Source organism: Aquila chrysaetos, chromosome 10 (genome assembly GCF_900496995.4).
Source record: "Aquila chrysaetos chrysaetos chromosome 10, bAquChr1.4, whole genome shotgun sequence".
Taxonomy (NCBI): domain Eukaryota; kingdom Metazoa; phylum Chordata; class Aves; order Accipitriformes; family Accipitridae; genus Aquila; species Aquila chrysaetos.
Genome location: NC_044013.1, coordinates 2,035,155 through 2,047,300, shown reverse-complemented (window position 1 = coordinate 2,047,300; position 12,146 = coordinate 2,035,155). Strand labels below are relative to the sequence as shown.

General features: G+C 41.9%; 1 protein-coding gene across 4 annotated transcripts in view; it reads right to left on the bottom strand.

Moving 5' to 3' along the window:
- Positions 1–514: 514 nt before the first annotated feature.
- The window catches only part of LEKR1 (leucine, glutamate and lysine rich 1), a 67,613-nt gene continuing 55,981 nt past the window's right edge, over positions 515–12,146 (bottom strand). For 3 of the 4 annotated variants that reach the window (XM_030028789.2, XM_030028788.2, XM_030028791.2), the window contains 3 exons: positions 7,380–7,532; positions 6,065–6,364; positions 515–3,342 (listed from right to left, as the gene is read on the bottom strand). In XM_030028789.2, the coding sequence (XP_029884649.1) occupies positions 2,929–3,342; positions 6,065–6,364; positions 7,380–7,532 (867 nt within the window). In that variant the 3' untranslated portion in view covers positions 515–2,928. The remainder of the gene's footprint in view (positions 3,343–6,064; positions 6,365–7,379; positions 7,533–12,146) is intronic. The other variant, XM_030028792.2, reaches the window with a different exon arrangement.

Sequence of the window (12,146 nt, the reverse complement as noted above, 5' to 3'; positions counted from 1 at the left end):
TATAAACATCCCAATATTAAAATTCCAGATTACAACACCAGCTACCACAGGGTTCACCGTGACACCTGTTCCATAGCTATACAAGGGCATAAAATTATGTAATAGCATTTACTACATTTACATTATTTAAAAATTCTCATAAGACTGTAAAATACAACTGAAGTTCATCTAAAAATTTTATGAAAAATCTACATAACAGAGCTCTGGAGCTCATCATTTTAAGAACTGCCTCAATGAAAATCTATTACTTCAGCACAGGAAGACTGTGGGCGGACAGTGGAATAACAATTTTCAAGCTTGAAGAAGTCAGGACTTTTCCTAAACAACAACAAAAAAAATAAAATCAGCATCACCACTGACTAGAGAAGGGGACCATCCGGCCATACTCCAAACTACCTTTTGGGAGTGCTCCCCATCCCTTCTTTCTGCATGTGCAGAATTGCTGAAAAACAAATTTCCTGAGGCTTGCATTTCAGCAGAATTGCTTTAACATCTTTGACATTTCCAATTTTCAACATCTTTAAGAAAAATACGAATAACTGAGCAAAGTCAGCACATCCCGGAGACAGTTCCCACTGTTTCCCAGATATCTTGGTTGGGCTTAAGACTCACTGTTGCCATTGGCCAATTAATTAGTCAATCGGTATTGAGCATAATCCCATTTTAGTAAACTGGGCAAGCCTCCACTGAGCATAGGGAGGATAGAGCCTATCAGGACATGCTTGGGTTGGGAGCTACAGCCGGGCTCTTCTGCATCGGGGAAGGCAAGCCGGCCTCATTCCCAGCAGGCAGCGAGCCTCCTGTTGAGCCAAAGCTGAGGAAAGCCGAAAGGTGAATTTTCGGGCTCAGACCTCCACCAACCTGAGTCTACACTCTCCTGGGGACATTATTTGTCTTCGGTTCTAACGCACCCCAACCAGCTGATTTTTGTTAACAGTTTCTCTGAGGTCAGTGCATAGAGGACCGTCAAGTTCAGGTCCGTGCAATCTGCCAGCTGACTGCAGAGTGCGTACACTATCGCTATACAGCAGCAGCTACCAGAGTAATTGCTGTAATTCTGATTTCTTGGTGCTTTTGGAATTTGTGAATAGAGGATTTTTGAGCTTTTGGATAAACTCTGCTACCACTGAAGTCAGGTAAGGCTTACCGCTGGTTTCAGTGGGAACAGAAGCCGATTAAGACAAAGCGTGTTTCCAAATCTAGCTCCAGAGGCTAAATCTACAATGGTCATTTCTTCCACTGATGTTATTGAATAAAACGCATTCCCTGCCATGCCATCGGACTCAGCAAAGCTTTTCCAATCTTCTCCAGCATTGAAGACATTGGTCTCATTTTGTCACATACAGGACTACCTCATCACTCAGAAATAATGAGAAGGTCAAGGTTCATGGTGCGATTATAAATGTATTGGGTTTACAAGTAAAGTGGCCTGTGAAGAAGCAACTCCATGACTCCGAGTGAAAAGCAAACCCAGTCCCAAAACTGAAACAGGAGCAAGCAATTTCAGTCGTCCAGTTCTTCATATGCACACTCCGAGTCTGCAAAATGCTCCCCTCTAACTTACCTCCCATGAAGTTCCATCCAAGTCAGAGCTGATGGTCTCAGAAGATGCATGGTGGTCTTCCAAGAGAGTGACTCCCAGGGCACTGGGGGCACCAGCAGGTCTGACCCCCCCCGTGCTGGGGGCTCCCATGGGCCCAGGAGCTCAGCTTCAAGCTCCTGCCCTGGCCCCAGCCCTCGCCCGAGCTGGGTCTACATGGTAGATCTACCTTCTGCATGGTGTGGTAGGTCTACCTTCTACATGGTAGGCCTACCTCTGCCCAAGGGACTCGCCAGGCTGACTTGGGCCTGCTTCATCGCCTCTCCTGGTCTGATAACCACCAGGCTGTCACCAGAACCAGTGACTATCACCAGACTGGCCCTGTTTGGGCTTATCTGACCAAAACGCTTGAGTATCTGGTGACGCAGTAAGTAAAATCTCAGACTGTGTCTGCGTCACCCATTGCTGTTTCACTTAGCCCAGCCAGTGCTCCGCACTGACAAACTGCCCCAACAGCAGAGCTGCCTTGTTCGGAGAGCAGCCACTTCTGCAGCGTCTGCACGCTAACGACGACAACCGAGACTCGTCTGGGCTTTTCATGCCCCAAAACAAACCACAGCTCCATGTGTCAAGCAGCAAATGAAAATATTGATCCTCCTGTGTAACAATTTTACAGAGAACGCCAGCATGTCTACTCTGAAGCTAAAAACTATGCTTGACAAAAAGACACTTTTCCGATGAAATTCAAGAGGCAACCATCTTTTGGACAAAATATATTAAGTCTTCAACTCCTTCTTAATTAGCACAGCTTGAAGACTTGCACACAGAGGAAGCTATGTCCCTGCCAATGGCTAGTCTACTGAGCGCACAGATTTGCCACATTTTCATGCTGAGTGATATATACTCCACAACTAGCGAGTCTCACTGACCTAAGCATAAATATTTGCAAATATAACATACTCCATTAAATCATTGCAAAAATCTGATTCTAACCGAACAAATCACATTTTTACACCAAAAACGAGCAATTAAGTTACATGGGAGAACACACAAAATAGGTAAATTCCAATAAAGTGGTTAGGGAAAACAGTATTTGAAACTGGCAGCTATTTTAATTACAGATATTGAACATGTGCTCCTCTTGGAGAGACAATATTTTTTCTTTTTTACTTTTCTAATCTTGAAATGTTGATAGCATTTAATTACATTGATACGCAATGGTCAAAGAAACATTATTGCATCAAAAATATATAAAACTTAAAATTAAGTTACAGTTGTAGAAATGCATGAATTGCATTGGCTAAGATTTGACCCTAGGGGTCCACAAGTAAATGGTCATTTGATGCACTGGAATGGTTTCTCATGTGCTATGCATGCGTACGTAGCTGTCAGAGCTGACTCAGTTGTCGTCTTATAACTGCAGCAATCCTGCTCCTGGGCTCATTCAGCGAAGCCGCCCTTCCTCTTGGAGGATGTGGTGGGGTTAGAGCCGGCAAGCCCACGCTGCCGCTGCTGTTACGCTTACTGGAGGTGGGTGCCTTAGCAGCTCTTGAAATACCAAACTGTCTGGAGAGATTGATTTCCTTCCCAGCGCCGGGGCTCGTGCGGCTTTTCTGTCCATAATCAGCGAGCAGGGCAGCAGAGGAGGTTAGGCTGCCCTGAGTCAGGGAACACGGCGATAACGGGAAGTTTCCACTGAGCTTTTTTAGTTCCAGTACTTGTTCCCTGGCCTGAGTCAAAGCTGCAGTCAGCTCATAGCGTTCCTCACACTCTCTGCGCACCGTTTCCTGGAGAAGAGTGTTCTGCAAACAGAAACAAACACTGGCTTTACAAAATGCCGTTGGTCAAAAAGTGTGCCTATTAAACTCCTCAGGCTTAAGGCAGGGTGGCTGGAGGGTACTGATGCCTACAAACCCTTCAATACTTCCCTGTGCTTTGGTTTCTCTGAAAGTCACTCAAAGGACATACATCACCATTCACACACCCTTCACTCCCTCAGGAGACAGTGGAAAACATGAGGTAAGTCATCAGGAGTTACTTCTGATCTCCTGCCCATCCTCTAACTAGGGGGAAACTGGGAATGCTGCTCTTGGAAAGGAAAAAGCAATGGACAGAGGTTGAGTATTACTGCGCCACTTCATTATGACAAGTGTTCAAGAAGTTATCCTCCTCTGTAGTATAAAGAATTGTGCACTGATTTTTTTTGTGATGGAATTCCTTATTGATTACTACTTCCCAAATAATTGGGATAAATGATTTCCAGCCTAGTGGTTTTCACAACCTTCGCACTGTGATTCGTGATACCTAAATGGTAAGTGACTGGTACTGGGCCTTGAGCAGACAACTGAAACTGTTTCCGTATTACAGAAGTCCCCAGGTCGGTGTATTATGTAGAACTTATTTGTGATGCTAATTTTCCTGGCTCCCAGCTGAAACAAAAAGTAAAAAAACCACAACGGACAACATCACTAAATTGATTCATAGAAGTCAGAACTACTGAAAGTACTAAAACAAGCAGAAAATATCCACTTTTTTGTTCTTCTAAGCAAGCAATTGTTGCTGACACCAGGAGGTCCATGAGAATGGAAGGGAAGCAACCACCAAGGCAGTCTCCAACACAGAGAGCGATGATTCAATCAAACAGAGAACACCACCCTCAGTCGTGCACAACCGCATTGCCCGGACACAAACTTTTCTGTGTAAACCTCTCCAGCGCTAAGAGTATGAGCTGTATGCCGGGTCAGGTCACGTATCACCCTGAAGTGAGGACAAACATTTGTATTTGAAATTCCGTATGCGATTATGACAGTGGGTGTATAACAGGGAAGAAAATGTGTAAGAAAGATAATCTCAATAGCGCTTTTTCGACGTTTTGAAGAGCGAATACCGGTGTCAGTAAACTCAGAGCACAGAAGCATGTTCCCACTAAAGCGGAAGGTGGTAAGCTCTGTTTAGCCAAGAAGAGCTTACTAAAACTATTACATTTTTACATGTGTGTTCCTGTCAAAAGTTCAGAAATGATGGAGAAATGAAAAGTCCTTTGTTGATCAATTTTTTTAGATTTTAAAGTTTTACTTTGGTCAAAGCACCTGTAGCAGATGTAGAGTGGAAACACAGAAGTTCTGCTCAGGCTATCTAACCTCAGTGCCAACTGCAAGTGAAGGAGCTGTTGGAGAAGGAACATAACTACATGCAGAGGTAGAAGTGGGAGAGATGTAAATATCCAAAATAACTTACTCTCTGAATACCTAACTCTGCAGACAACTTAATGAAAGAAAGTTAGATGTTACTTTCCCTGCCACTCAGACAGTCACTGTTAGTCCATGAAGTTATTTGGAAAGTGTTACCGGCAAATCTGAGGAAGTATCCTGATGCGAAGTTTATATTAAAACCAGTTTCAATTTTCAACCACTCTTATCCCTCCTTTTCCTAATATAATTGTATTAGAGGAGGAACTCTGCTTCAGAGTGGGGAAAACTAAGCACATAAGCAGAGCTGGCAGAATCTCATGATTGAGGATAACAGCGTGTTCCTTACCCTGCTGAAGTTCCTGACAAATACTTGAAGGGTGCGTGTCTTTCCAAGAGCCTTTTCCATAGGTACAGGACAGAACGACTGCCAACATCATTCTAATTTCACTAACACAGTGTTTCTGAACCTTTTTCAAGGGAGAAATAAATATCAACCCAAGCCCTAATTCATTTTGAAGAGTTTCATTTCCACTGTTTACCAATTTTTTCTGCCACTTAATTACTTTGGACATTCCAGTCTAATCTTATCTACAGTCCCTGACTTCACTGCTTTCACATTTCTCATAGAGCAGTACAGCACTCTCTCCTCCCTTCCCATTATATCCCAAACATTCAGCAAATGCTTGTGCTAAGAATATCCATCAGTCAAATTTCTCTTCACATTTGATTAATTTTTATGCATTCCTGTGTTACAGAAAGTGGCTTTACTGGTGGGAGGTGGGCTACATCCCCATTAGCACGGCAGGATGCACACACATACTCCCACGTTAAAAGATGCAATCTCTGCCCCAGAAGCCATTCAGAACAGGACTGTGTCCACTCTCATTCCTATTGATAGCATGAAGTTTTTTTCTTACAAATGATTTCCAAAATAAGTAAGATTATTGGGAGGATCGCTGCTGTCAGGTTCAAAGAATGAGAAATGTCCATGTCTTCTACTTTAAAAACATGAAGAATGCTTTATTGTTTACTCATGTTTATGTAGCATGATGTGAGGCTAGAGACTAGGAAACAAAAGTCTTGCAGGACCTGAAAAATTTATATTTTTTAAAAATGAAACACTAGTTTAAGTGCTTGCTGAATTAAAAATTTCACATATTTTGTGATACATTGTATTTATGAAATTATGATGGACTTGTTTCATAAATACTTTCATTTCAATGGCTTTTAAACCAGTACATAACAGGGTCTGAAATATAGATGCTTTGGAATGATTTTAGAAATCACATGTCTAAGTAAAAATAGCAAGGCATTTCCTCGGTCATGTTCCTACCTCCTCTTGAACTTGACTCAAATTGTGAATCAGCTGTGTCCTCTCCTGGGTTAATTTTTCCAGTTCATCTGACTTGTGTTTAATTTCTTTCCTCATATTATCCAGAAATGATTCATTATTGTTCTTTTCCATCGTCAGCTGAAATTCAAGTTCAGTAATTAGTCTTTTAAGGCTCTGAATTTCTTTTTCCTTATCTTCATCTTTCTCTGCAAGTTTGATCTGGGCATCTTGTAGCTTCTTTTCAAGAATTTCTGTCTCCTTCCTTAAGCTATTGGTGGCACTGGATATTAATCCTGGTATCTGCATTAGAGGAGACAAAAACTGCATTAGTCTACGTTCAGTGGATATTGTTAGGTAGGTAGAATTAAGTATCAGACAAAAGTTGACTTCAGGAAAAAAACCAAACAAACATGTCCTCAGAGACAAAACAAAACAAAACAAAAAAAAAGCTTTGACTTTACATAATACCCTCAAAGGATATCAGAGAGCTGTAAATTAATCAAAAGTCACTCAGAACAGAGATTAATTAGTATGTCCAAGATCAAACAAAGAAATAGAGGTAAAAATGGAAAAACTTAACTTCTTTACAGCAAGCTAGTATTTCTTCAGGGTTTTAAAATCATAGTCAAATATCTGTAAAGTGAACTAAGCCAAACTGTTATTTTCAGCTCTTCAAAACACTGTGTAATGTAACAAATTTTAAATAACAATGTAATTTCATCAAATTTCTTTGATTTTTCCAGAATTCTCAAGAAATGCATCAAACTTTTTGAAAACTAAGCTTATAGGTACAGTTTTCAATTTCTATATAAAACTTCAAAAACCGTACATCTGGGTAGCTGGGAAGAGCCAACTGCACGTGATGCAACCACCAATACAGACAAGAAAGCAGTTAAGTGGCCACTGGACCTTAGCCCATCCGTGCTGAACTAACTTGGGAAGGGAGAAAACAGTGCAGATGGTTTTGTGACAACCTGACATAGTCTGAAACAGTCCAAAGCTTTTAAAAAATGATGATGCCAGTTTAAAAATAATTAACAGCTACAGTCAATGGACATAGATGAACTCTGGGCAGAGAAAATGTGAGTAAAGGAAGAACTTCCACACCATTTAACTAAGTGGAATAATTACTTATTAACCCGTTCCATAAAAAAAATAGTAATAATTGAAACATATGCTAAGGCTGGGGAAAAAAAAAAATATTGTATCATCTAGATACAGGACTACACATAAAGAAGGTTTTACTCCTTCACATACTCTTTCTCAGAAGTTTACATTATCTACTGCCACAAAACTTTTCTCAAGTGTTACACACCTTCTTCTGGAGCTCTTCGTGATCTCTCTGATATTTTGTGATTAATTCCTGCTGTTTTTGTCTTTCAATGTCTAGTTCCACCCTCGCTTCTTCCTTGACTTTAAGAATCGCTTCTTTGTGTCGTGCTTCACCTTTAGCCAGATCAATTTCCATCTAGGGAACAAGTGTTTGTTCACAATATGTAGCAACTCACCTTAAAATATTTTTCACATTCCCCACTGCCATAAATGAAGTGATGTGAAATTTGGCAGACTGAAATTTTGGGCGCTGAACAAACACATCCGCATGACTGCAACCACTGGAGCCTGGCGAGGGAAAGCTCCCGCTTCCCGCTGGCTCACGGCGGCACGGACGGCTCCTGCTCCGCAGAGCATCAGGGCTGACCCACAGCCGGCAGCCCCAGGAAGATGTCTTACAAGCCCCGTGGTGTCTCAAGTGGTGCTAGATGCCTAAATTTAGGCAGCTGAACTTCACGCTAAATCGCTATGAAAACACTAAATTACAAAATCCTTAGCTGGTTCTTAAAATAGCTGATTACTTTGCTGGAAGCATTCGCCCTGGAGGTAAAACTCAGCCCGTTATTATTTTCGAATGCAGCAAAATGATACATTTCACAGTAAACATCTACTGTGCTAAAAATGCTCAATATTCAAAGATGTTAACTCTTTCTTATAAAATCATTTTTTATTCACGCTCTGCCACTCAGCCTTGTCGGGGAATAGCAATTACCATATAAAATGTTTGTCTGTCTGCTCCCAGGGACCACACTCAGATGACACACACTCCACGCGTGCCATCTTCCGCTTTAGAAGTGCAGCGCGCATTAGGACCGCATACCGATTTTATCACGTGTCCCCCTTCCACTAAATCCGTTGTAAACAGGAGAAATCTAGGGGAAGGAGCATGCAGAGGAATCTCCGCAGAACCTCTCAGCGAGGCATCGGCGGGATGCCTGCCTCTCCAAGCATCGCCCGGTGCCGACGGCACGCGGCTCCATCGCCACGTCGAGGTTAGAGGGAGCGGCGAGGCTGCACGGCGCAAGGACAGCAAGGAGCAGCTCCAGCTCCTTTTAGGGTCCGGACAACACGGCACTGACGGTATGTATGTGGGACGAGCGCTGGACAAAAAAGCGGAGAAATGAAAAGTGAAAGCGCTGCAAATTCTGGGTAAAATATCCCAGTCCTGAAGGCATCTCGTATATTTAATGTTGCAAATTCAAATTAGAAAATTCAGCCATAATTTCCTGAAAATAAAAGCCTGGATTCTGGAGGAAATACTGAAGGCTGTATTTTGAAAAATATTCTTCCTAAACCAGTATGCTAATATTATATTTCTGCAGGCTGAATTCTAATGGACTTAACTGTAGCACGCTGAAAGAATACGAAAGGCACGTTAAACATGCACAACACTAGCCTAATTACTTTAAATTATTAAAAGAAGAAAAGCCCAGAATGAGCTTAATTACAATTATCTAATTTCACACACTAATTACAAGTGAAAGTATTACAAATCCCCCTAACGCTTTTTGGGGAAAAGATAAACTGAAAATATTTTCATTATTTTTTAAATCAAAATATACCAAATTCTGGCCATGGAATAGGCACAAATCACCCATTAGCATTTAACTTAAAGCTTGTATATTTGTAAGATCCTCAAAGTAGACTATTATTATTGTTGTTATTATTACTACAGATATATCTTCTACATTATTAGATATGGGAGTTAGGATTCTAATCGTAGAAAAACAAATTTATTAACTCTACATATTATTATAGAAACAGATCGTATGTTGGATGCTACTTGATTACAAAGACTAAAAAAATAAAGGCAATATAAAAAACTGAGCTCATTTTGAAGATTATACAAGCATTTTTCACATTTAACACTTGAAGCTAGTAAAGCTGATAAGCAGAACAGGAAATAAAATGGCAGTTGATCTTCAAATAAAGCATAATGGCTACTAATTGCTTTAAAACCACTTACATGCCCCTCATTAATTAATATTTTAAAAATCCATAAAACAAGTGTTTACATCAATCTTAAAATCTTTTGTAAAAGAGATTTTTTTGTTGTTCCATTAAAACAATTTTAAGGTTTCTCTGTATTGTAAATAGAAAACTGGAACACTTTATACTTATGTAATGGCACACTGACCCAAGAAAAAGATAACTTTGTCACTTTGTCACATTTCTGATTCTTTTTTCTGATGAGAACATTTTTAGAGCACTTGCCGTTCACTGCATTTTAATGGTTGTGATACCAAAGCTGTAATTGCTCTCTCTTATTAGTCTGTATCTTGTTTTAATGTCAGGTTGAACAATACATTGTGATTATGCAGACAGTGTGACCTCATTCTAAAATTATATCCTGTGACAGAGACGTTAAGAAGTTTTAAAAGAAATGTAACTGATCTTAATTGCTAGTAGCCCAAAAATTTTCCTGAGACTAAATAAAGCTTTCAGACACTTATCACGTACTGAACCACAGAAGACAGACAGTCATTTTAGTCAGCAATTATGTAAGGCTTAAATCAGAAAAGTCAGAGTTATTGTTCAACACTATTTTCAATTTTTCCTTCACAGATTTTTGTTGTTGTAATTTCTTATATTCAGTTTGAGGCTTTTTTGGTGCTCATGTGAAAAAGTTGCAGATTAAAACAAAGTTTACACGCTCGCAGCTGTTTATGGTAAACAGCTTTCCAAATCCCACTGGAAGACACCGGCAGCTGGACTCCAATCCCCGTTGGAGTCTCCAGCTCAGAACTTCACAGCGGCTGGAAAACTGCCCGGCGGAAAAGGACCCGGGGGTGCTGGTCGACAGCCGGCTGAACACGAGCCAGCGGTGTGCCCAGGTGGCCACGAAGGCCATTAGCATCCCGGCTTGTGTTGCAAACAGCGTGGCCAGCAGGAGCAGGGAGGTGATTGTTCCCCTGTACTCGGCACTGGTGAGGCTGCACCTCGAGTCCTGTGTTCAGGAAAGACATTGAGGTGCTGGAGCGTGTCCAGAGAAGGGCAACCGAGCTGGTGAAGGGTCTAGAGAACACGAAGTCTTATGAGGAGCGGCTGAGGGAACCGGGGTTGTTTAGTCTGGAGAAAAGGAGGCTGAGGGGAGACCTTATCGCTCTCTGCAACTACCTGAAAGGAGGGTGTAGTGAGGTGGGTGCTGGTCTCTTCTATCAAGTAACTAGTGATAGGATGAAAGGAAAGAGCCTCAAGTTGCGCCAGGAGAGGTTTAGATTGGACATCAGGAAAAATTTCTTCACCAAAAGTGCTGTCAAGCACTGGAACAGACTGCCCAGGGAAGCGGTGGAGTCACCATCCCTGGAGGGATTTAAAAGACGTGTAGATGTGACGTTTAGGGACATGGTTTAGTGGTGTGCTTGGCAGTGTCAGGTCAAGGGTTGGACTCAATGATCCTAAAGGTCTTTTCCAATCTAAACAATTTTATGATTCCATGAACCAAAACTCCAAGAAAAAGCAATCTGTCGTGCAGAGCAGAACCAAAGGTCCTGATTCCTGAGATCGCTGTTACGCAGTGAGGCTGCTCAAAGCCCATAAACAAGGGGCTGTAGCATTGCCCCATTCCAACCAGCTGCACAATTAGCTAAGAAACCCATCCAATTAGCACATACAACGGGCATACACATATATTTTTTAAATCAGCTGAAAATATTTTTCCACAGAAGACCCCAAACCCAAGTACATACTAACAGACGACTAACAAATTATAACTTAACATTGTAGAATGTAATAATACCAGTTCAAGATACGACTAGCAGCCGGAAACCCTTCTAACAAGAAAACACATGTTGACAGGAGTTTATGCTTGTGGAACAGACCTGTGCAACGCGTACAGCACCGGCTCGGCCGTGACAAGGTGCTTTGAGGGCGGGTGCGCAGCTGGGTGTGCTGCCCTGCATCTGAGGCAACCTTATTTTCATAAGGTTGCATCCTACATCCATGGACCAGGACTAGACCTAATCTCTTTCCCACTCTCTGTTCCCTGACCAAGCTAGTTACCCCCTGAATTCAGGGTGTCCTCCTGCTGTACTTTAACCATACTTCTCATCTGTAGCTTTTACTTAATTTCTTTTTTCCTTCACTCCATTAAATAAAGGAAAAATGGGCATTTATAAACGAGCATGCATGTATGGAAGGTGTATCATTCTCCCTCCCACCTTTCCCTTCCTCCTCACTGTGAAAGGAACCATCGTCCAATTACCAAAAGACTCCAGGTGGCACATGAAAGTGGCTTTAGAGACTTTTATAAGAGTCAATGAATAAAATAACAAAGGAGAAGCCAAGTTGTAGGAGTGTCAAGTCTTTTCAAATGAAATACAGAGGTATTTTCACAGTAAATTTCACTGACGTCTTTTATCTCCATACTGCTCTGATCTGAAGGGCAGGCAAGTAAAAAAACCAGCAGAGTCATTAGCAGGAGCCTATTTGGCAGAGATGCGACTGCCTGAAAGGACCTGGCGATGCTAGAGGTCAGCAGAAAGAGCAGAAGCCTTTCGCACCCAAGAGGTCCGTCCTAGCTCCGGGACTTTCACTGCGCAACTCCTTTAGCTCTTTTTTATTGTGAGGACCCCCAGCTCGAGTAAATGGACGAGCCACATGCCTTCTTTCTGCTACCATGTCTCCCTTCCCAATTCCCCAGTCTAACCACGCTCCTCCACCTACCCACCGTGCTCCTTAGCCCCCTCTCCTAGCCCCCAGATGCAGCTGACAGCCAGCACTACCTACCTTCTGCTGAGGTTCCCATGCT